At 50.4% G+C, this 20,979-nt stretch overlaps 10 protein-coding genes across 10 annotated transcripts; 5 read left to right on the top strand and 5 right to left on the bottom strand.

Annotated features, from left to right (window-relative positions):
- Positions 1-424: 424 nt before the first annotated feature.
- Positions 425-2,076, bottom strand: BDQ94DRAFT_99719 (uncharacterized protein). The gene is made up of 4 exons (XM_026776999.1): positions 1,946-2,076; positions 1,767-1,867; positions 1,562-1,689; positions 425-1,510 (listed from the first exon to the last, which is right to left on the bottom strand). The coding sequence occupies exons 1-4, from the start codon at positions 2,046-2,048 to the stop codon at positions 586-588; spliced, it is 1,257 nt and encodes a 418-aa protein (XP_026621258.1). The 5' UTR covers positions 2,049-2,076; the 3' UTR covers positions 425-585.
- A 210-nt stretch (positions 2,077-2,286) lies between these two features.
- Positions 2,287-5,558, bottom strand: BDQ94DRAFT_152358 (calpain-like protease PalBory). Its single transcript, XM_026767954.1, has 4 exons — positions 5,174-5,558; positions 4,721-5,094; positions 4,418-4,649; positions 2,287-4,361 (listed from the first exon to the last, which is right to left on the bottom strand). The coding sequence occupies exons 1-4, from the start codon at positions 5,222-5,224 to the stop codon at positions 2,445-2,447; spliced, it is 2,574 nt and encodes an 857-aa protein (XP_026621257.1). The 5' UTR covers positions 5,225-5,558; the 3' UTR covers positions 2,287-2,444.
- Positions 5,559-5,733: 175 nt separating this feature from the next.
- BDQ94DRAFT_99710 (putative peroxisomal carrier protein) lies at positions 5,734-7,502 on the top strand. Its single transcript, XM_026776998.1, has 4 exons — positions 5,734-6,187; positions 6,259-6,803; positions 6,859-7,096; positions 7,147-7,502. The coding sequence occupies exons 1-4, from the start codon at positions 6,087-6,089 to the stop codon at positions 7,268-7,270; spliced, it is 1,008 nt and encodes a 335-aa protein (XP_026621256.1). The 5' UTR covers positions 5,734-6,086; the 3' UTR covers positions 7,271-7,502.
- A 67-nt stretch (positions 7,503-7,569) lies between these two features.
- On the top strand, positions 7,570-8,968 carry BDQ94DRAFT_99705 (thermonuclease family protein). The gene is made up of 2 exons (XM_026776997.1): positions 7,570-8,196; positions 8,279-8,968. The coding sequence occupies exons 1-2, from the start codon at positions 7,819-7,821 to the stop codon at positions 8,726-8,728; spliced, it is 828 nt and encodes a 275-aa protein (XP_026621255.1). The 5' UTR covers positions 7,570-7,818; the 3' UTR covers positions 8,729-8,968.
- On the bottom strand, positions 8,635-10,261 carry BDQ94DRAFT_152355 (adenylate kinase ADK2). The gene is made up of 2 exons (XM_026767953.1): positions 9,822-10,261; positions 8,635-9,741 (listed from the first exon to the last, which is right to left on the bottom strand). Exons 1-2 carry the CDS (start codon positions 9,991-9,993, stop codon positions 9,209-9,211), a joined length of 705 nt encoding a protein of 234 aa, XP_026621254.1. The 5' UTR covers positions 9,994-10,261; the 3' UTR covers positions 8,635-9,208.
- Positions 10,262-10,732: 471 nt separating this feature from the next.
- On the top strand, positions 10,733-13,065 carry BDQ94DRAFT_152352 (DNA primase subunit PRI2). Its single transcript, XM_026767952.1, has 3 exons — positions 10,733-11,226; positions 11,279-11,829; positions 11,881-13,065. Exons 1-3 carry the CDS (start codon positions 11,037-11,039, stop codon positions 12,640-12,642), a joined length of 1,503 nt encoding a protein of 500 aa, XP_026621253.1. The 5' UTR covers positions 10,733-11,036; the 3' UTR covers positions 12,643-13,065.
- A 158-nt stretch (positions 13,066-13,223) lies between these two features.
- Positions 13,224-16,271, top strand: sec23 (GTPase-activating protein SEC23). The gene is made up of 7 exons (XM_026776996.1): positions 13,224-13,500; positions 13,557-13,687; positions 13,752-14,046; positions 14,112-14,582; positions 14,639-15,736; positions 15,791-15,984; positions 16,042-16,271. The coding sequence occupies exons 1-7, from the start codon at positions 13,408-13,410 to the stop codon at positions 16,064-16,066; spliced, it is 2,307 nt and encodes a 768-aa protein (XP_026621252.1). The 5' UTR covers positions 13,224-13,407; the 3' UTR covers positions 16,067-16,271.
- A 194-nt stretch (positions 16,272-16,465) lies between these two features.
- Positions 16,466-17,768, top strand: BDQ94DRAFT_152349 (60S ribosomal protein uL11). The gene is made up of 5 exons (XM_026767951.1): positions 16,466-16,513; positions 16,574-16,607; positions 16,674-16,794; positions 16,861-17,185; positions 17,241-17,768. The coding sequence occupies exons 1-5, from the start codon at positions 16,510-16,512 to the stop codon at positions 17,252-17,254; spliced, it is 498 nt and encodes a 165-aa protein (XP_026621251.1). The 5' UTR covers positions 16,466-16,509; the 3' UTR covers positions 17,255-17,768.
- A 1,323-nt stretch (positions 17,769-19,091) lies between these two features.
- Positions 19,092-19,472, bottom strand: BDQ94DRAFT_152344 (uncharacterized protein). Its single transcript, XM_026767950.1, has one exon. The coding sequence runs from the start codon at positions 19,438-19,440 to the stop codon at positions 19,252-19,254; it is 189 nt and encodes a 62-aa protein (XP_026621250.1). The 5' UTR covers positions 19,441-19,472; the 3' UTR covers positions 19,092-19,251.
- On the bottom strand, positions 19,297-19,949 carry BDQ94DRAFT_152342 (uncharacterized protein). The gene is made up of 2 exons (XM_026767949.1): positions 19,611-19,949; positions 19,297-19,323 (listed from the first exon to the last, which is right to left on the bottom strand). The coding sequence occupies exon 1, from the start codon at positions 19,933-19,935 to the stop codon at positions 19,744-19,746; it is 192 nt and encodes a 63-aa protein (XP_026621249.1). The 5' UTR covers positions 19,936-19,949; the 3' UTR covers positions 19,297-19,323; positions 19,611-19,743.
- Between the last annotated feature and the right edge of the window lie 1,030 nt (positions 19,950-20,979).

The raw sequence follows: 20,979 nt of genomic DNA, 5'->3' as shown, positions 1-20,979 counted from the left end.
GTATGTAGTGCTGAGAGGTGAAGTGAATACGAGTGAAATCCGTCGCTATAGCGATGTGGGGGTGTTTCGGTGCTTGTTTAAAAGCAGAGGTGAGAGTGAGAGATAGTTAATCGGAGAATGAACTAAATACAGGAAAATACAGCCTGCTTAGAAAACCGACTCTTTGATAGTGTTGCACAACAAGGTACGATCATTGCCAATATCATGTTGCAGACAGGGTTGTTTGGGCATTTGAGCCAGGTCGAACTCGACTCTAAACCAGCTCTTGACCTAGGCCAGGAACACGTAGGCTTGCGGACCATGGCAATAGACGCTGAAGATGCTGGGCAGAGGACCTATTAGATGCAACAGTCAAGTATAAGCAGGAAATGGGTGAGGAACGAAGATACGATATCGTATAAGAGGAACTACATTGTTGAAAAGACTTGAAGTGGTTCATCATCATTACTGTACACTATCAGGTTGGATGTAGCATGAGCTCTTGTCATAATATGGTCTTGATATTCATCGCTTAGTCAGGTTAGGGTTTTTCTATGCTTCTCAGCTTTCAAATACGTCAGTCCCAGACACTCATCTCACATCATTTCACTCTGCACCGAGATAACGCAGTGAATTCTTCAGCTCCTTAATCGCGGTGTTGACGTCGTCGAATGTCAAGGCTGACACGGCCCAGCGGGCATGCTTCTGAGCAAGAGCTATAGCTTGATCGTCAAGTGACTGAGCGTTCACCCCACTGGAACTAGAAGCGGCAGGTGCAGGTGGAGGTGGTGTGGATGACGGGATACTCTGAGGAGTAGGGCGAGAAACTACAGGTGCTGTCGCAGAGGAAGACTGTACAAACGGTGGAGGCGGAGCGACACCGCTTGTCGGTCTGGTGTAGAACGAGCTTGCATCGTGAGATGCTGCCGACGGGCTCGAAGGCGGGATGGATGACGGGGGAGGGAAAGAGTGGAACGAGTCGGCACGAGCTTGCGGAGGCTTTGCACCAATATCCGCGGGCGTATCTGGGAGGTTGGGCACGGAAGGAGCAGGTGAAGTGAAAGTCTCTGGAGCCGAGGGAAGGTTCAGCGGTGCGCCTGGCTCCGCATCGTCCTCCATGTTCGAAGTAGACATGGGGTCTGCACCGTAGTGAGCAGCTGGAGCATCGGCAAACGTGGTCGGCGGTTGCGGGAGACTAAGGGGTGATTGTGAGGGTTGTGTAGACTTATCAGGGACCTCTTCAACAGAAGGCTGCCCAGGTGGTGCGGCTGACGATCCCACGATGGCCTGCACTTCGGGATCGTCCTGCTTTGCCTCCATACCCCTAAGTTCACTTTCGAGTTCATCTTCTTCAGTAGGTGCCGGGTTGGACGCATTAGGATCCTCTCCCGCCTTGATAGCCTTTATGATCCTCACGGCATGGTACTTGCAGAACTTGATCTTCGCGGCGATCTCAGGTTCCGGAGGGTTGGTCCAAATCTGACACAATTCGAGAAACGTAGCAGCGGCTTGGAATGTGTCGGCCGTCTGTCTAATTACGGGTCAGCGGTGGTGCGGATAGTCTCCCACGAAAACAACCCACTTGGTCACTTTATTGGCCTTCATAGTCGCCTCCGCACGGCCAAGGACCTCCAATCCGAACTGCTCCACGTAGGCATTGGCTGCCACCGCATCGGTTACCGCATCATTATCGACATTCTCACTCTTGAACTGAACTCAGAGAGAAGAGGTGTAAGTCTCCAGGGAGTGCGCGCCATCGTAGCGGGGGTGTCGTGCGCCCGACGTACCTGCTCCAACTTGTCCACCAGGTCCGTTGTGTATTGCTTGACATCGTCGTCAGAAGTGTGTAGTCCCCGTCCGATGATCTGATTAACAATCCAGAAATTACCTGTAATTGAGAAGCAACCGTTAGTCAGTTCATATGGCTTCTGTTTGAGCAGCAGCATGCGCAATCAACAGCACTTACACCAGTAGGCAACAACGGGCTTCGCGCGTTCGAGCTGAGCTGCCCGCAACGCGTATCGCCCAATGTCGGCGGATCTCAAGCTAGCGGGGATATTGCTCGCCATAGGGTTGGGTGGGACGCGGACGTCCAGGAGGTCAGAGCTGCAACGGTTAGGATGCAGGAGAAAGATGCACGATGCAGGGCGGGGATGACGTTGGAGGTGGAACTGCGCCAAGCTGGCCTCGGGTCGGCCTAGCGTTCCTGACTTGGGCTTTATCGGGATGGTCGATCCATTGTTGTACAAAATACTACATTCTCTATCACCCTTCGAAATAAGATTCTCTCTTTAGAATCAATTCAATCACCTTTATTACATAATAAGTAATATTCATATCTGACCGAAAATTGTAGCTAGTTTCTAAATGATGGATATCACATATTTTCACGCCGTTTCCCACGCCGGTTAACCCATGCCAGTCCCACAAAGCACCCTCCGCCACAAGCAATAGAAAACCATCCATCATGCATCCTCAACAATCCATTCGCCGATATCCACCCGCTCCTCGGCCAAAGCTTCAACTTCAAAGTGGTCCTCAACTTGTCCCCCAGGTCCCCCGATTCTCTCAATGACTATCCAGGCCCCACCCTGATCTGCGAGACCCGGATGCAGATCGAAATCCTCAATTCGTACTCCAGATATCGCATCACTGTGGTTTCCATCCTCAGAGGTAGCCAGTATCTCTTTGTACGGCCCTTGACCCAGCTCTACTGTCATCAACATCGGGGACGGGCCAACGGCGCGATTCCCGATCGTAGACAGTCTGCTCCGTCCTATCAGTTTAATGCGGGTCAAGCGCTTGGTCTCCAAGGAAGCCAGCATCCGATCTTTTCCAGGAGTCAGGATTCCAATATCTGATATGACCGCCCGTCGCCCAGCTGCCTCCGGTGCAAGCGGTTTAACGACGCACGGTAATGCTGACGAAATCCAGAGTGTGAATCGTCCAAGCTGGTCCGGGGCGAAGGTTGAACAGACGAGAGTGTACACCCCTTCGCCAAGTCTCTTTTTTTCCGCAAGAGACCCGCCACGCCGGTAGTCACCGCTATCGGTGATTATATCGCGATTCCGAACCCTAGTCACACGCTCTCCATTGGACCAGAATAACTTGACATGCGTAGCGAGCTCCGGCTCCGATGGTTCCAGCAGGATGGAGATATCTGTATCGTCATGAACCTCTAGTCGGAACTGGGGATTGAAAGGGTAACGGGCAGATTCGGCGTTTCCTCCTGCCGTGGAAGGCATCCACAATCCCTGAGTTTTTGTCAGGCAAGCGTATCGGTTCTGAGCAGGCGCCAAGAGTAAAGGGTTGTCGGACAGAGCTGACAATGTGAAGTTCTGGCTGACAGCGGGCAATGACTGCTCGGACACCACGACAGTGTAGGTCGTGCCTGGGGGCATTTCAAGTCTCATGAGAGTATTTGGCGAGTCAACGTATGGTCCACGATGAAGAGCGCCTTCACTCAATGCCACTCGTTTCCCGTTTGCGTTGAACACGTAGATACTAATAAATCCTGGTTCCAGATCGTCTTGGGGCACCTGAGTTTGTTCGTCATGATGAATCGACCTGAAGTGCTTCCCAAGTAGTAGCCAAACTTTGCCGCCAACCTCAGAGGTGACGGCAAACTGAGGATTTTTCGCGAAACAGCCAGCCACCCCTCTGGCAGTCGAAAGGTCCCATGCGAAGTGGATATCTTCCCGATAGCGAAAGATTCCCGGGTTCCAGTTCAGATACAGATTCTCGAAATTCTGAAGGACACTCTCGCAATCCATCCAATATGTTCTAGGTAAAGAGGACGCAGGGGTGTGAGATGTGTGTCCAAGTGCGAAACTGTCTGCAATATCTCCGGTGATCGCATCATCGCCTGCCCATGGGTTCTTTACAAGCATTTGGCGACGGTCTCTCTGTTCTCTCATATCCAAAATAGCGTAGTCGTGTTCGCTCGCAAAGCCTAGTTCTTTTTGCTCCCTCTCGGTTAATTTGCCCGTACCTATCGTCAATAGGACATCGCCATTCCGGAAGCGCTTGAATAGCCGTCTCCAGAGTTGCTCTGCAGTCACATCATCCTGATGAAGGAAAACCTGCTCGGGAATCCAACCTGTCAAGACCCACAGATCTGTACCAGAATTGCTCCCAGGAAAATCATAACCCCCGCGAAGCTTCAGATATGCCTTTTCTACAAAGGCCGGCCATAGGAAGTTAGGGTGGTTCCGATCGACAACATGAAGTGATCTTGATGTTTTGGACGCAGGCAAGCGATCATCAATGACAACTTTCCTGAAACATCCATTGAAATAAAAGCGAAAAATGTATTTCCCAGAAGGAGAAATTCTTGGATTTACCTGCCCATATTCGCAGGGGAAGACTATGGGAAGATGGTGCTGCAATTGTTAGAGACTTGTTTCTTGCAAAAATGTCACGTTGATATTTCTCATACCTTATCTAGACCACGCTCTGACCTTGATGTAGCAGCACAAAGACTGGCAACGACGGAGCAGTCGGTCAACATATCTTGTACAAGATCTGTAGGGCCCGAGACCGACATTACAGGCATTGTTGACTTCAGGCCATCGATACCATTTGCATGTTTGGACAACAAATCAAAGGGACGCTCCCAGCCTGCCAGAATGCGCCTTTGCAGTTTAGACAGATGAAGGTCTGGCTTGTCACTGGATCCAGTCAGCAATTGGACATCAACATTTGACGAAGCTTCCAACATCAGGGACTTGAGTACACTTACGTAAAAAGGCCTTCATCGCCCTTCTCAAAATCCTCGGGGCCCGGCGCATTTTTCCATGGAGGAAAGATAAAGCCGTTCAGCTTTGCGCTCTCGAGCAGAATGATCTCTTCACGGGTGGTAAGTTTACGTGTGGATTTGGGGAAACGCGCCGTGAGACCGCTTTTCTCATGAATTTGGAGAACCGCCTGCCAGTCCTTGTCCTGTTTGATCCTTTCTGCTCGAGTGAGCCATTCTTTACATTTAGCATCGAGAGCCTGTCTGTCCTTTGACTCGGTAGTCAGACTCAGCGCCTTCATGTAGTTTTCAGCGGCGTCAATGGCAGACTCAAGGGCCTGGCCTTGAGTAAGAGCACTAGATGCATCTCGTTCGGCTTTCTGGCTACCGGTTAGTCCGAAGAACCTTTATTATGGTGATCGACATCGAGTGGTAAGTAGGAAAGAGTGAAATAAATACCAAGGCTTGGTTCACTAAGAACTTTTTAGACGCAGCGTTCGGTCTAGACATTCTGCTGAGCCAGCCTCTCTGCAAGTACTACAGATTCGGCTAGCACCTATCAGATGTGATGCAGTACCACACTACTTGATGATCATGCCGAAGGGGACCGTAGTATCTCCGATGATGACATCCGAGGTCCACAACGTTAAGGATTGCGCCAGACCCAAGCAATAGACGAGAGGAACGTGCACTACCAGCCAACCCAAAGATAAGGAACTTTATATGCTTAGTCACGAAGATCCAGCGTGAATGCAACAGTGAACAGGCACAACGTGAATGGTGGCGGGCGTACCGATGAATGATGGTACTAGAATAGTATGGAGTTGATAGCGTCGCGTGTCGGTGGGGAGAGTCGGCAGTGGGCAGGAAACTGTGGGTGACCCAAAGTGATAACGATCAACAGGCCGGCCATCGGACCGAGGCTCGTTTCGTCATGCGCGCCATCACTGCGCCGAGGTTCATCTGCCTGTCTTGCTTGTTCGGAGTATCCCTGCTCTCATAGTGCTGCTTGCCGGGCTTCTGGTTTTGTCTGTCACTGACCAGGCACTCGACAACGCTTTGTCTGTGATCGCTTCAAACTGTGAACACTGCGGTCGCCAGAGTCCCCTCACACAGTCTAGACAGCCTGTCACCCTCCGATCATTCCACACACACTGAGCTGCTAGACTCTCCTGGGAGTCCCCGCTCCGAAATATCGCCAATTATTATTCCGCACCGCCATATTATTCTCAGGTAATAAGTCCGATACTGGAATTTCGGTCAAAGTGTATCATAAACGGTTTGGGACGCTGGTCGATATTCTTCTCGCATTTCTCGTTACGCCAAATACCTCATCCATTCAATCCACCAAATATACCATTTCGTTACAAGAATGGCAGGCCAGTCGAAGCCCGCACTTTCCCCTTGGGGAAGTGCCGTTGCAGGTGCTACAGGTGCAGTTCTAGCGAACGCTTTGGTCTACCCTCTCGATCTGTATGCAAGTGCCTGTGTCGCTTTAGAACTGGAAACAAAGGATATGCTAATAACCATGCGTCAATCCACAGAGTCAAGACGAAGCTTCAAGTACAAGTTAAGACAAACGACGCGAAAGACGAGAACTCCGAAACAGTTCACTATAAATCGACATTAGATGCGATCACCAAGATTGTCGAAAAGGAAGGAGTCGAAGGTCTATACTCCGGAATCGTTGGCTCACTCATCGGTGTGGCGTCCACCAACTTCGCCTACTTCTACTGGTACACCGTTGTGAGGGCCTTCTATATGGCATCTAACAAGGTCCCTAAACCTCCTGGAACTGCCATTGAGCTTTCCCTCGGTGCCGTGGCGGGCGCGGTCGCCCAGATATTCACTATTCCCGTTGCCGTAATCACCACACGGCAGCAGACACAAGCCAAGGACGAGAGGAAGGGTTTGATTGAAACTGGAAAGGAGATTGTCGATAGCGAAGATGGTTGGACTGGTCTATGGAGAGGACTCAAAGCTAGTTTGATCCTGGTGGTCAACCCGGCAATCACATACGGCGCCTATCAGCGCCTCAAAGATATCATTTTTCCAGGCAAGAACAGTCTGAAGCCTTGGGAGGCTTTCCGTAAGTAACCCTGTTACTGTCCATATCTTACGAGCCAAACCAATGACTTTTGCAGTCCTCGGCGCTCTCTCCAAGGCGCTAGCTACTATCGCGACGCAGCCATTGATCGTGGCCAAGGTCGGCCTCCAGTCCCGCCCACCTCCAAGCCGCGAAGGAAAGCCTTTCAAGACATTCGGCGAAGTTATGCGCTATATTGTGCAGAATGAGGGTCTCCTGTCCCTATTCAAGGGAATTGGGCCCCAGATCATGAAGGGTCTCCTTGTGCAAGGCCTTCTGATGATGACTAAGGAGAGGTATGTTCGGTCTTGATTAAGGGGCGCAATCACATGCTAACAGCGACCAGGGTTGAACTCATCTTCGTTCTTCTTTTCGCATACCTGCGCAAGATTAGAGAGCAGAAGCTCAAGAAGCTGGCGGACTCTGCTGCATCGACAGCGAAGACCAGTCTTCCGGCGACCCTCAAATAGACGTTTGATTGATTTTAATTTATGGCTCGGTAACTACCATTTTTATTGTACGAATTTGTTTTTATCCTCACTGCGGCGCACTGGTTGTGGGATTTCGCCTGTCCTGTCAGTTTTTTGGTATGACCGAAGATACTACTGCAGTTGTCTATAGATAATAACAGCATGATATCTAGAACATACAATAGCATCAAAAGGATCATCGCACTGCGGCAAGGGACTAACTGACTGTGCTGTACCCCAAAATCACATAAGGGGTATCAGCGCACTCTCGTAAAACCAATAATTGAGATTCTCAAATCGTAGATAACTACCATATGCAGACCACTCCTCCGACCTCCGGGGCAAATGGAGCTCACTGACCGCCAAACTTTCACCTCGGCAACAGCTCATCTACGTACGGCCCGAATAAACATCGAACCCAGAAACTCTCCCCAAACTAATTTCCGAAATCTTACACACCCACTCGCACCCTCCCCTCCAAAGCGGCGCCATCACCGCGCAACCCCCAAAGGAAAGATACGGAGCGGAAAGTCCTAGCATGAGCCGTCATGCGATGGCCGCCATGGGCTTCCAACACGCAAGCCTCCAACAATGACCACCCTACCACCACCAACAACAATGACCCCAAGAACCTACTCGACTGGAGCGCCTTCACCGAACTCCGCACCCTCATCCCAACTCTAGTTCTCACAACTGGCATCCTCAGCGCCTTCACCCTGCACCGGAACTACCTCCGCCGGTTCCCCACAGCAGTCAACATCACGCCCGCATATTACCGTCGCCGCAGCATCCTGGGAAAAGTAACCAGCGTCGGTGACGGCGACAACTTTCGCATCTATCATACACCCGGCGGAAGACTCGCGGGTTGGGGCTGGGTACCCTGGAAGAAGGTTCCCACGACGCGAAAGGAATTGAGAGATCAGACTGTATGTATACTTCTCCCTCTTTTTAAATCTACGTGTATGCTACCGGGGGCTATATTTCTAACATCAGAATGAAATCAAATAGATCCATGTCCGGATAGCTGGTGTCGACGCCCCCGAACAAGCGCACTTCGGACGCCCCGCGCAACCCTTCGGCAAAGAAGCACACGAGTGGCTAACGGGGTACTTGATAAACCGGCGCGTGCGGATATATGTGCATCGACAGGACCAGTATCAGCGTGTGGTGGCGACGGTGTTTGTGCGGCGGGCGCTGGATTTCCCGGTTCCGTTTCGCAGGCGCGATGTCGGGTATGAGATGCTGAGGAAGGGGTTGGCAACAGTGTATGAGGCGAAGGTTGGGGCGGAGTTTGGGGGTGAGGTGATGGAGAAGAAGTATCGGAGTGCGGAGTGGTGGGCGAAGGCGAGGGGGTTGGGGCTGTGGAAGGGGTTCAAGAAGAATAGGGATGCGTGGGAGAGTCCGAGGGAGTTTAAGACTAGGACGGGGATGGAAGATGTGGGGGAGGGGAAGAAGTAGGGTGGCTTCTACTTATTCTTTGTTGATATTGGTGATTGTGTTGTGCTTTTAATTTGCAATCGGAGGCGTTCGTGTGCTTTGGGGGGGTGGTTGCATGATGCATAAGTTCTGATGATGATACGGCTGATACTGATAGATATCCTTGTCGTTATGTATGTCTCTGCATTGCGCAGCTAATCTTTTGGTTGTATATTCGGAAAGATATAGATAATAGTCTGGTCATCCACCGTTGCAGCACTCATTAACATCGTTAGACTGATCATTAGGTTAACTCGTCCACGAAAAATGTCAGCTGTCTCTGGGTGAAGAAGTGGTACAAAAAAGCAGTGTCCCCATCTGCTGCCCTTCTAGGACTGCAGGAATGCGACGCCAACAAACACAAGGATCAGGATATAACCGATATATAGTACAAGAAGGTATATAGGACCGGGGGCGAGGGATAGAAGACCATCAGGTGTAAAAACTCTAGCAGAAGGAATTCTAGCAGAACTGCCGCTCAATTTCTGCGAAAAGCTTCGGGCTGATCTCGTCGCTTGTGTCGCCCTCGACACGCCACAAACAGCCCTTGCGCTGATAATGTTCTAGCAATGCCTTGCTCGTCTCTTCAAATTTGTGCAATCGCTGCTTCCACGTATCGATCGAGTCATCTTCTCTCTGAGTCAGAGGCTCTCCTGTGACATCGTCCTTACCAGGAACTTTAGGCGCATTGAAATCGGTATTGTAAACCCTCCCGGACGGTTCGTGTACCCAGCGCGACGCGATGCGAGAGAGAATGACGGAAGGAGGTGTAACGAGGTGGACGACGAAATTCACGGGGACGATGGTTTCTAGGCTTGAGGCCTGGGTCGCGGTGCGCGGGAAGCCGTCCAGGATAAAAGATGCAGAGGGCGATATCGATGAAGTCGGCGCTGACGAAAGCCAGCCGCGGGATTTAAATTCAGAGGATATAAGATCGAGGATCATCGAGTCGGGGACAAGGTTGCCGGACTGCATTGTGGCTTCTGCTTGAAGGCCTGGGTGCGGAAATCGTTAGACAGATTCTGGTTTCCACGGACTTTGCAAACTCAAGGTCTTAAAGCTCAGAATCACTTACCTAGAGGTGTCTTCCGCCGGACATTTTCACGAAGAAGGTCGCCGGAGCTAATTGAGGCGAGCTCTGGGTATCTGGTGAGGAGCCGCTCAGTTTGCGTACCCTTGCCGACACCAGGAGCACCGATGAGAATAATCCGGGCTGCTTTTCTGAGCTGCCGGATTGTGGCGGTCATTTCGCGCGCTGCTCGATTATGCTATTTGTTGATATAGGGTTCTCGGGGTTGAAGGTAGTCCGGTGCTCTGGTGCAGCCGGGTCGTCGAATATGTTGAAGGTAGGGCGAAGGTAGGTACCTCAACAATAAGTCTAGGGAAAGTGGAGGAACGGCGGCAGACTATATTATCTCCATTGCGGCATAGAGAAACAGTTAACAAAGTGTAGACAGGGAATGCAGGACCGGTAGAGGAAGATAATAGTGCGCGCAGCTTATCGGGCAAGGTCGGTGCTCAGCTGATACGTCGACAAATCTCAAGCCGGGGAAAGCACGCGCTTCCGTGGGGTTTGTAGATGGTTCCCTGTTCAGGAAATCGGTGAGCGGAGATCGGAGCGTTTCCCGACGCATGGGATGTCGGCTTTTGGCAATGCAATTGACTGCTTCTTTTGGAGAGCTAACTCCGAATTCGGGCGAAGACAAGTATCATGCAGAGGGGCAGACAACATTTGCTGTCTCACATGCTAAGTTTACGATCCGTTTGTGGGCGTAGAGTATAGGGTAGTATCTCTACAGGGAACCTCGGCTTTCTTGGTATATTCATTCCGTCCATTGGGCGTAGCAACTACGGTATGTAGGGTACTAGGACTACAGATACCAGATACCCAGCAGGCAGAGGGGAGAAGAATGGAATTGGCTATTTCAACCATAAGGCTTCATTGTGAGCCTGTGATGACATTACTTGCAAAGCCAAGCAATATCTCCCTATTCGAGTATGACACTAACGGGTGCTTCATATGGTATGTTTGAGACGCAACTCAGTACATACTCGTGAATCTCTTTACCCTGTAAATAAGGCCGGTATCCCTGCTGTCACCGTTGCGGTGTTGACATGTCCTAATCGAGCTTTACATTAATTTGTGTATCACGTGATCATGGCGCGTTGTCCGCCGCGTTTCGCGTCCGTCGCGCGATAGGCCATCCAGCATGTGTTGCTGAACTGCAGCGGATCAAGCAACGGCTGAGCATCTCAATAGCGTTCAAATCGCTGTTGAAAAAAAAACAAGATGATCCGACAAGACTTCCGCAGAATTGACCCGAAGAGAAGGGCAACCCTCGACCACAAAAAGAAACAATTCGCGACTCCGGTCTTCAAGCAACAGGACTATCCGCATCGCTTAAACTTCTATGAGGTTCCCCCGACCGACGAGATCACCCTCGAACAATTTGAGCAATGGGCTATTGATCGATTGAAAGGTTACTTAATCTCCGATCTTAGTGTATCATATATACTCACAATGTCCGACAGTCTTGGCTGAGATTGAAGCCTGTTCTTATCGAAACAAGTCGCCGGCAGAGACCGAAGCGCATATCACTCCTCACCTCCAGAAATATCTCCCTCTATCCTCCAACACATCCTCCTCTAACGGTGCTGCGGATCAACGATTGAAGAATGAACGCCAGAAAGATCACTATTCTCACTTTATTCTACGCCTCGCATTCTCGGCCACAGAGGAACTCCGTCGGCGTTTCGTGAGAGCAGAGACTATGCTTTTCAGGTTCCGCTTCCAACGCGACGACACCAGAGAACGACGCGCCTTCATCGAGAGCCTTAATCTGGACTGGGAGCCTGTGGATGATGAGGAAAAACAGAGATTGGCGGAACAATTACTCGCCGCTTCCCCGGGTCTACGTCGCATTGATGATGAGACCTGGTATAAGGTGGACTGGGAGAAAGTCCCGGAGTTGGTAGAGAGACGGGCTGTTTTCCTATCCAAGGGGAAAGCATATGTGCCCGGTAGGGAGCAACTGAGCATGATCATAGCAGAATTTACGGCTCGATTGGAGCGCGCTCTTGAGGTATGTCAGAGCAGTAGATACGGACTGTTTTATGGTACTGACATCTCCCAGCTCACAAGTCGGGCGTTGCCGCGCTTGGATGAAGATGATCGCCTCACTCCAATTTTGAATCACCTCTCGAAGAACTTTGGAAGTGCCGAGTCGGTATACACGGAGAACGAGGGATTTGTTGATGGCGCCCCGATCACAGCGAACAACATTGATCGACTATCTCAGCATTTCCCACTATGCATGCGCAGTCTTCACATGAACCTACGCAAGAACAACCACCTGAAGCACTACGGACGACTGCAATATACCCTCTTCCTCAAAGGAATTGGGCTGTCGCTGGAAGAGTGCATTGTTTTCTGGCGTCAAGGCTTCAAAGGGCTCACTGACGACGAATTCAACTCGCGGTACAAGTACAATATCCGCCACGCTTACGGCGATGTGGGCGGTGATCAGAACCGCAGAGGCCGGGGATATCCTCCGTACTCCTGCCAGAAGATCTTGGGTGACTCGAATCCGGGAGTCGGACAGACCCATGGCTGCCCGTACCGCCACTTCTCTGTCGATAACTTGATCGGTCTTCTTCAGTCCACAGGAGTCAATGACAGAGACGTCCTACGTGGAGTGCGAGAGGATGTTGAGAAGATGCGTTTCCATATTGCTTGCAACAGGGTCTTCGAACATACCCACAAAGCAGATATCAAGAGAGTGAAGGAAGACGGTACATGGAACCAAACTGACCTCGACACCATCGTGCACCCCAATACCTACTTCAAGCGCAGCTATCTCCTGAAGCAAATGGGGAAGGCACCAAAGAATGCCTAACATCACTGTGATAGGTCCACGAAGCCACGTTCCTTTCTTGCATTTTGGTTGTCGGTTTGCGGATATTCCACCATGCGGGCGTTCCGGGTCAGGCTGTTTTTGGAAATGGGTAGACGCTATTGATCCCATTTCATAGGTAGATATTTTATGTATAAATTAAGAGCATGGAATGCACCGAAACATATAATACAGAGCGCACATCAATTGCTCTTTTTACACGTAAATTTACTATAGTAGCGGTGATAGAAGGGCATATGACCACAGCTGATTCCCAGATTATCCAAAAGTAACAAAACGTCCTTTCAAAGCCAGGTGCCCAGCAACGGGTCTAATTTACTCTTCGCTCGACACTTTAGACAAAATCACCAACTGGGTGGATGGAAGCTGCCATAGAAAAGGAAAGGAGTCGGCGTTGTGAAGAATATTTGGAAAGAAAAAGAAGAAAAACTGTTGTGGAGGGAAGAGGAGCGGGTATTTAAAGCGCACTAGCGCGGTGTACGGGTGCCCGCAGCGACCGGTGATGCTGCAACCTGGCCTTATGGCAACAGGTGCCGCTTCACACAACAGTCTCCTGATCCCCGCATAGTCTCCGGACAACAGCTGCTGGCGTTGCCCATTCTGTGACTGGGTTGTGATATAGGAGGGACCTCCTGCAAACCGGTCTGTGTTGTTTGAATTTGTTATTTCTGGCCTTGTTCCTGCCCGATTAGACCTCCCACTCGTTATCTTCCAGTTACGGAATCCCGTTCCCCCCAGGCCGCCAACATGGACTACGAAGCGTTGAAGGACCAATGGAGTGATGTCGAGGATCGCGATGGCATCAGACTCAGCTGGAACACGTTTCCGAGCTCTCGCATGGTTCGTCAGATCTATGGAACCCTCTTCCCTATTTCTGCTAACATATGCTTCGACAGGAAGCATCCCGCCTTGTTGTCCCCATCGGTGCCGTCTACACACCCCTCAAGGAGAAGCCAGACTCTCCGTTGCTACAATATGAGCCCGTCACTTGCAAGGCGCCTTGTCGGGCGGTGCTGAATCCTTATGCGTATGGCTTCCTCTCAACTGCTAGCAGGCATGGCTATATGAACGACTTGGCTGACATCGCATAGCAACGTTGACGTTCGGGCCCGCATCTGGATATGCCCCTTCTGCCTTATGCGCAACCCCCTGCCCCCTCACTACAAGGATATCACGGAGAGCACGATACCCCCAGAGCTTCACCCGATGAGCACGACAATCGAGTACCAATTGGCACGCCCCGCCCCTGCTCCCCCTATCTTCGTCTATGTTGTCGATACCTGCCAGGACGATGACAGCCTGAAGGCCTTGAAGGACTCTCTGATCATGAGTCTGTCGTTGCTGCCTGTGAACGCGTTGGTTGGTCTGATCACATACGGTACAATGGTAGGGACATAAACCATCCATCTACATTTGGTTCATGTCAGGATGCATTGTTGACTGGAATACAGGCACAAGTACATGAACTCGGCTACACTGAGTGCGCCAAGTCCTATGTGTTCCGCGGCAGCAAGGAATACGCCGCGAAGCAGGTCCAGGAGATGCTTGGTCTTGCTTCCGGACTCCGTCCGAACATGCCCCAGCAACCCGCGCGTCCCCCGCTTGGCCCTGCGGCGCGGTTCCTCCTTCCCGTTCAGCAGGCCGAGTTCCAGATCACGAACGTGCTCGAACAGCTTCAGCGTGACCCGTGGCCTGTTGCGAACGACAAGCGACCTCTCAGATGCACTGGTGTTGCTCTCAGCGTCGCCGTGGGTCTACTCGAGACCTCTTTCCAGAATGCTGGTGGCCGCATCATGGTTTTCACCAGTGGTCCGGCCACTGAGGGTCCCGGCCACGTCGTCGGACCTGAGCTGAAGGAGCCCATCCGTTCACACCACGATATTGACCGCGATAACATCAAATATTACAAGAAGGCTGTCAAGGTGCGTGCTGATCCGACTTGCCTTGTGTGCTTTCACGGTACTAATGACGTTTCCAGTTCTATGACAACATGGCTAAGCGTGCTGCCAACAACGGACATATTGTTGATGTCTTTGCCGGCTGTCTCGATCAGGTCGGTATGCTGGAGATGAAGAACCTTGCCAACTACACCGGCGGACATATCCTTCTCACAGACAGCTTCACCTCCTCACAATTTAAGCAGTCGTTCGTCAGGATATTCGACAAGGATGCTAACGATAACCTACTCATGGGCTTCAATGCATCTCTTGAGGTTCTGACTACCAAGGAGCTGAAGGTCACCGGCCTTATTGGTCACGCCGTTTCCCTGAACAAGAAGTCGAGCTCTGTCGGCGAAACGGAATGCGGTATCGGCAACACTTGCGCATGGAAGATGTGTGGTATCGACCCTGCCTCGAGCTACGGCGTCTACTTCGAAATAGCAAACCAGGGTGGCCCTGCAGCAGTGCAGCCAGGCCCTCAAAGGGGAATGATGCAATTTCTCACATACTACCAGCACTCGTCGGGTCACTACCACCTTCGGGTCACAACGGTCGCGCGGCCCCTCAGCGGTCCTGCGGGCGACCCTACGCTGGCGCAGTCTTTCGATCAGGAAGCAGCTGCCGTGTTGATGGCCCGCATCGCCGTGTTCAAGGCCGAGGTGGACGATGGCCCCGATGTGCTCAGATGGGTTGACCGGATGCTCATCAGACTTTGCTCTCGTTTCGCCGACTACCGGAAAGATGACCCTACGTCATTCCGGTTGGAGAAGAACTTCACCCTCTACCCTCAGTTCATGTTCCACCTGCGCCGAAGCCAGTTCTTGCAGGTGTTCAACAACTCGCCTGACGAGACTGCTTTCTACCGGCATGTGCTCAACCACGAAGATGTTGGCGACTCTCTTGTTATGATTCAGCCAACTCTGGATTCCTACTCCCTTGAACACGAAGGAAGCCAACCTGTGCTCTTGGATTCGGCTTCTATCCAGCCCGCTCACATCCTTCTTCTGGACACTTTCTTCCACATCCTGATTTTCCACGGTGAGACTATCGCGGAATGGAGGAAGGCTGGTTACCAGGATCAGGAGGGCTACGAGAACCTGAAGGTGCTCCTCGAGCAACCAAAGGAAGACGCTAGGGTTAGTTTTATACCATATCAATTTTGCCGGGATACAGGCTAACTAGGTACACAGGAACTGATTTCCGATCGTTTCCCGCTGCCCCGTTTCATCGTTTGCGATGCTGGTGGCTCCCAGGCTCGTTTCCTTTTGTCTAAGCTGAACCCATCTACTACCCACACAACAGGAGGATACGGCGGAGGTGTGACGTCGCAGACCATCTTCACTGATGATGTCTCGTTGCAGACTTTTATGGACCATCTCATGAAGTAAGTCCTTCCTTGATCAACACAAAGATTTAATCCGTTGCTAACCCGGTGCTTTAGGCTTGCTGTTTCCGGAACCAGCTAGATTTGACGAGGTAATGGCCATGACGAGAGCAAGGGGCGGTTTGCGCCAGTCCTCGGGTCGTTTGTATCTTTAGCGGTTATTGATTTTTGTTCGTTACCCTGGAATATAGCAACTACCTAGATTCACCAATTGAATACAAACAAATTTCGTAATATGAGTGGATCATGGAGTGGATCAGTTACCATTATCTTTCACAGTACTAAGTAGGACTATGTACTTAGATAGTAGTAGTTACCGTTTCGGGAAGACAGCTCATAGTCCCAATATGGTCACGTGACAGACATTGGGTTGAGCCCTACGAGACTTACCGCTTCTGGGTCTCGCTTAGCTCAGGCGCAACGGCAGCTAAATATCCTTCCGGCCTCGACGGCTGTTTTCTTTCCTTCTTTGTACTATCCACCCCGACACCTTCCAAGGACGATTGACGACCTTTCGCACTCGCCATGCGTAAGTATCATCTCCTTGGTGAAATCGAATAGGCGAACTAATATGTATCCCATTGGGCAGCTCCCAAGTTCGACCCCAATGAGGTGAAGATCATGTAAGTTGCATATTCTGAAGATCACTCGGCGCAATCTTTGACGCAGCTGCTAACGATTTTTTATAGCCACCTGAGAGTGACTGGTGGTGAGGTCGGTGCCCAGTCTGCTCTGGCCCCCAAGATTGGTCCTCTCGGTCTGTCCCCCAAGAAGATCGGTGAAGATATTGCCAAGAACACTGGTGACTGGGTAAGCACATCGTCCGGGTCAACCATAGGAGGTTACAGTGCTAACAGCATCTTTTTGGTATTATAGAAGGGTCTCCGTGTCACCGTCCGCCTGACCATCCAGAACCGTCAGGCCGCGGTCTCCGTTGTGCCCTCCGCCTCTTCCCTGGTCATCAAGGCCCTCAAGGAGCCTCCCCGTGACCGCAAGAAGGAGAAGAACATCAAGCACAGCAAGTCCATCCCTCTGGACGAGATCATCGAGATCGCCCGCAAGATGCGCCACCGCTCTCTTGCTAAGGAGCTCAAGGGTACCGTCCTTGAGATCCTCGGTACCGCTTTCTCCGTCGGTTGCCAGGTCGATGGCCGCAGCCCCAAGGACGTCTCCGACGACGTCAAGGCTGGCGAGATCGACAGTATGTTAACCACCATACGATATCTTTCGAGACTTTGCCACTAACTATCTCGCAGTCCCCTCCGAGTAAATGATTCAAATTCGCGGCGGTCGTGGTTTTTTACCGGCATGCTAGTTACGGAATATGATCATCTTATTCGAAACAAAAATGTTTTATGAGACATGACTTTAGATTCCCCATTTCTGTTCTTTCGAATTCGATAAGTGTTTTCACTCGACGTCCTCGTTGAGACTCCCCTTCTCTCTTTTCCCGTCTCACATATGGTTTACTTGCCTTCTATGCAAGCTGGATCATAATGAGTCCCCACCCAGACGACCTTTGCAACACTCTGGCCCTTACCGTCTTTTCCCGCCTTCGGGCCTGGAATTGTCATATCACAACGTGGTATAGGCTTATTTTAAGCAAAGAAGAGCAAACCGACCTGCTACTCACCGCGGTATCTTCGAGGGGAGCTTCGTGCTTCTTTCTGTGGATACAGTGGTCCATTTAACGGTCAAAATCACAATCTTAGCCCCAGGCATGTGAACATGTCTGATGATCGTAGACAATTGAATCAATTCAAGCAATGAAATTTACTCTTTTCCATCCTTTTCAACTTTTTGTCTAGCTATGCCTCGGTAAAGCGATCAGCCCGCGGTCTTTCTGAAGAAATCGAGTCTTGACTACTACCGCCTGAACGATCGGCATGTCCCATGCGTATACTAACCATCACTATTGCCGTCTCGCGCCTGAAGATGGAGACTAACGCCCCATCCCGTAGTCCACTCCATGCAAACCATACACCAGGACGGAGATTCTAGTGATGGTGAGCATCGACAGTCGCCAAATAGATACATACTGCGTAGGCTGGAATCGGATGGGGCCGCGCCCGGACACACCGAGAGCCCGAAGATTCCATGAGCTTTCCCCACCCACCGGGGACTTAAGTACTACTACTAATAACTACTGGGATGGTTCAATTGGCGGCGTTCCTGATACGCGCCCCGAGCTGCAGGTGCCGCCTGGGGCCCCCCCTTAACGAACACAAATCCCGGGTAGCGGTACTCCGTCCGTAGGCAGAAAGGGAAATGAATGACCGACTGAATAATAATGGAAAAAGAGGCAGGCTATGGATGGCTACATGGTTGGGGAGAGTAATGGATGGATCTCTCCAATCCAGCAAAGCCCGCAAGTGTCTCCATCGGAAGGGCTATGGCTGCGACTCAGAATGCAAGTTGTTGTTGTGATAGGCACAGACAGGCGCACCGACATGCATAAGACTGCATCTATCCCACTTTAGTGAGTTGATGGAATGGAAGTTATCTTTCTCGTGACTCACAACTTGAGAGAGAGTCGGCTGAGTCAGCCAGGCAGGCAGTCAAGTTCAGGCCGTGATCATCAGAATCTCTTTTCTTCTGGCCAGCTCAGCATGATGGAATGAAGTGAAATGCTGTCCTTTTGGGAAGTGAAACATGGCGGGAGGATGGGTGCAGACGGGGTGGATGTGTTCGATTCCGCCTCCATACGGATGAATTTGCTATGTATGCTAACTATCCAACTAGCAACTAACCGAGATACCAAACTAACTATAGCGAAAGATATTTAGTTAATCATTAAATCAACGGCCACAAGGAGAAGATTAATGAATTTGACTTTCGCCATCTCAATTCTCCCTCCCCTCTTTTTCTTTCCTCTCCTCCCTCTCAGCTAGTTGGTCTACTAAGTGTATTTACTGTACAACCCTCCTCTCAGACAGGACCCCCTCCTCTAAGCGCCTACCGGAGTGGAGAGGCAGGAAGAGCCACAGCGCAGCAAAGTTTGTCGATCCTCATCGCCAGACCGCTCGTGACAAGGCCCATGGATTATCACAGCCTACTCTTCTTTTATTATTCTATTTATTTTATTCCATTTTTGATTTCCAGGGCGGCCCCGGTCCCGCTGCCCCTCGTTGATCCCCGTCCCTACTAAAAAAGTTTCTGCCTTTACATTGTTTTCTATTACACTGTATCTGGACGACGGAGATGACCGGACGGTGGAAATGGAGGAGGGAGAAAAACTTGGAATGCCGGTAACACTTAGATCTGTGGTCAAAGACGATGGCTGGAATCGCCCTGTCTAAGTGGATGGGGATACAGGAAACCGGGAGGGTTGAAACTAAGGTAGGTTTCATGGATCCCTCCTCCATTCCCGAGACCTAGATTTTGAGTTACACCGGGGGAAAATAAATTTGGGGGGAAATGGGAGAGGGGTGGGAATTTTAAAGTATAATGCATCATGTTGATGTGTTGTTGTTGTTGTTGTTGTTGTCATTGTTGTTGGTTACAGAAGGGGGGAAAAGGGAGGCCTGATGAATGAATGATACTTTGACACCTTCAAATCAAATCTACGATAATCTTTGATATATGGTGTGTAGGGGGGATATGGATTGGCTGATATCAACATTTAGGCACGGATGGATCAAAGCGACAGAAAACGCTCAGCAGTTGCTGTCACAAGAGAGAAGGCAACCTATCAGAATCCCATCGACAGTCATCTCTTTTATAACGACACCGCGCTCTGTACAACATAGTGCATACTTATTATACATTATTGACATACCTGAGATATTTATCCAGTGGCAATGATTCGGCCATCTTTTCCACCTGATCGGACGCGGCATGTGTCTTAGTTGGGATTTTCTTTTCAGCCTCTGGATGCCTCCAGGGCTGCAGAATGATGCTGGCCTTGGGCTTGTGGCCAGGTGTCTCAGCCTCGCGGCGATGTATACGCATAATATACTAATTAGCTACTTACTAGTACATGAAGGATTCTGCTAATTCAATCTTGCTTCTTTCCTTGCGAAATTCTCCTATTTGACTAGTAGACAAGTCTTCTTCAGATAATATCCCAACATATTAATCGGCACTGCTCAAGTAAATTGGGTTACGAAATCAATATCGATATACATATCAATAAAACCCATCCTTTATATACTATATATAATCCGGATATACAAAGTAATATGATACTTATAAGATATTCACAATATTGATTGATTTTATTTAATCTCAAAATTATGAAACCCACCTTTTTTTCTAATTTCATTCCACCCATCCAAGGCCAGCTCGCAGGCCATTCCTTGACGGACTCCACTCGAACCCACCGAAGGTGCCAGATCGCCCTTCCGCACTCACCAAACAAACCCTCCCAAACTCCAACTTCCAAGAGGCCCCCAAGGCCCCAAGGCTTGACCACTGCGGGCGCCACTCGCGACCGGGGGGGCCATGGCTGCTGGTCCACTGACGTTAGACAGGCCTGGATTCGCTGCCTGCGCCCAAGTGGCTAGCGCCGGTCCATCCTGGCCGTTGGATCGTAGTATCCTCGGGTGGGACTGAAATGTGATGGATGTTCGTGTTTCCCTTGTTTCGCGGTTTCTAGGTGGGGGTTGAGAAAAAGGAAGAAAGATTATTGAGGGTTGAGGATTCTGAGAATTTGCTTGCTCCCTTGGATCGGTCGCATAATCTGCGTTTTGAGGCACCACAACCATCCAAGCCACCGCGTGTTATACCTTTGTGCCATCTAGTACCAAATTTTCCGCACTGATTTAGTTACTGTACCTACAGAGGGGAACATCAATAAGATATTACTGTTAAGTACTCCGTAGTTATCCGTTCAGAGTAACCAAATTGCACACAGTATGGCGTTCATACGTAAATGCATGTACCTTTTTCATTTTTCTTTTGTCCATCCTTATTACTTCATGATATATTTTCCCTTTTTCTCTTTCGAATTTTGATTTTTCTGCTGTTCATTTTCCTTTCCCCTCCCCCCCTTCC

This window comes from Aspergillus welwitschiae (genome assembly GCF_003344945.1).
Source record: "Aspergillus welwitschiae strain CBS 139.54b unplaced genomic scaffold BDQ94scaffold_47, whole genome shotgun sequence".
NCBI lineage: Eukaryota > Fungi > Ascomycota > Eurotiomycetes > Eurotiales > Aspergillaceae > Aspergillus > Aspergillus welwitschiae.
Note: the sequence above shows the minus strand (reverse complement) of the source record. Positions and strands in the feature narration are given on the sequence as shown.

What these genes read in the sequence shown, in the direction of transcription:
- sec23 (XM_026776996.1), top strand. Translation starts at nt 13,408, where the DNA reads ATGGACTACGAAGCGTTGAAGGACCAATGGAGTGATGTCGAGGATCGC. An exon ending in TGATCACATACGGTACAATG is followed by an intron (nt 14,047 to 14,111) that starts GTAGGGACATAA and finishes ACTGGAATACAG; the next exon opens with GCACAAGTACATGAACTCGG. An exon ending in ATTACAAGAAGGCTGTCAAG is followed by an intron (nt 14,583 to 14,638) that starts GTGCGTGCTGAT and finishes TGACGTTTCCAG; the next exon opens with TTCTATGACAACATGGCTAA.
- BDQ94DRAFT_152344 (XM_026767950.1), bottom strand. Translation starts at nt 19,440, where the DNA reads ATGATGCATTATACTTTAAAATTCCCACCCCTCTCCCATTTCCCCCCA.
- BDQ94DRAFT_152349 (XM_026767951.1), top strand. An exon ending in CCCAATGAGGTGAAGATCAT is followed by an intron (nt 16,608 to 16,673) that starts GTAAGTTGCATA and finishes GATTTTTTATAG; the next exon opens with CCACCTGAGAGTGACTGGTG. An exon ending in CCAAGAACACTGGTGACTGG is followed by an intron (nt 16,795 to 16,860) that starts GTAAGCACATCG and finishes TTGGTATTATAG; the next exon opens with AAGGGTCTCCGTGTCACCGT.
- BDQ94DRAFT_99710 (XM_026776998.1), top strand. Translation starts at nt 6,087, where the DNA reads ATGGCAGGCCAGTCGAAGCCCGCACTTTCCCCTTGGGGAAGTGCCGTT. An exon ending in TTGGTCTACCCTCTCGATCT is followed by an intron (nt 6,188 to 6,258) that starts GTATGCAAGTGC and finishes GTCAATCCACAG; the next exon opens with AGTCAAGACGAAGCTTCAAG. An exon ending in CTGATGATGACTAAGGAGAG is followed by an intron (nt 7,097 to 7,146) that starts GTATGTTCGGTC and finishes AACAGCGACCAG; the next exon opens with GGTTGAACTCATCTTCGTTC.
- BDQ94DRAFT_152352 (XM_026767952.1), top strand. Translation starts at nt 11,037, where the DNA reads ATGATCCGACAAGACTTCCGCAGAATTGACCCGAAGAGAAGGGCAACC. An exon ending in GGCTATTGATCGATTGAAAG is followed by an intron (nt 11,227 to 11,278) that starts GTTACTTAATCT and finishes AATGTCCGACAG; the next exon opens with TCTTGGCTGAGATTGAAGCC. An exon ending in GATTGGAGCGCGCTCTTGAG is followed by an intron (nt 11,830 to 11,880) that starts GTATGTCAGAGC and finishes GACATCTCCCAG; the next exon opens with CTCACAAGTCGGGCGTTGCC.
- BDQ94DRAFT_152342 (XM_026767949.1), bottom strand. Translation starts at nt 19,935, where the DNA reads ATGCGTATACATCGCCGCGAGGCTGAGACACCTGGCCACAAGCCCAAG.
- BDQ94DRAFT_152355 (XM_026767953.1), bottom strand. Translation starts at nt 9,993, where the DNA reads ATGACCGCCACAATCCGGCAGCTCAGAAAAGCAGCCCGGATTATTCTC. An exon ending in CCGGCGGAAGACACCTCTAG is followed by an intron (nt 9,742 to 9,821) that starts GTAAGTGATTCT and finishes TTCCGCACCCAG; the next exon opens with GCCTTCAAGCAGAAGCCACA.
- BDQ94DRAFT_99719 (XM_026776999.1), bottom strand. Translation starts at nt 2,048, where the DNA reads ATGGCGAGCAATATCCCCGCTAGCTTGAGATCCGCCGACATTGGGCGA. An exon ending in TGGTGGACAAGTTGGAGCAG is followed by an intron (nt 1,690 to 1,766) that starts GTACGTCGGGCG and finishes CTCTGAGTTCAG; the next exon opens with TTCAAGAGTGAGAATGTCGA. An exon ending in AAGGCCAATAAAGTGACCAA is followed by an intron (nt 1,511 to 1,561) that starts GTGGGTTGTTTT and finishes ACCCGTAATTAG; the next exon opens with ACAGACGGCCGACACATTCC.
- BDQ94DRAFT_152358 (XM_026767954.1), bottom strand. Translation starts at nt 5,224, where the DNA reads ATGTCTAGACCGAACGCTGCGTCTAAAAAGTTCTTAGTGAACCAAGCC. An exon ending in TCTTAGTGAACCAAGCCTTG is followed by an intron (nt 5,095 to 5,173) that starts GTATTTATTTCA and finishes ACCGGTAGCCAG; the next exon opens with AAAGCCGAACGAGATGCATC. An exon ending in GGCGATGAAGGCCTTTTTAC is followed by an intron (nt 4,650 to 4,720) that starts GTAAGTGTACTC and finishes GACTGGATCCAG; the next exon opens with TGACAAGCCAGACCTTCATC.
- BDQ94DRAFT_99705 (XM_026776997.1), top strand. Translation starts at nt 7,819, where the DNA reads ATGCGATGGCCGCCATGGGCTTCCAACACGCAAGCCTCCAACAATGAC. An exon ending in AGGAATTGAGAGATCAGACT is followed by an intron (nt 8,197 to 8,278) that starts GTATGTATACTT and finishes GAAATCAAATAG; the next exon opens with ATCCATGTCCGGATAGCTGG.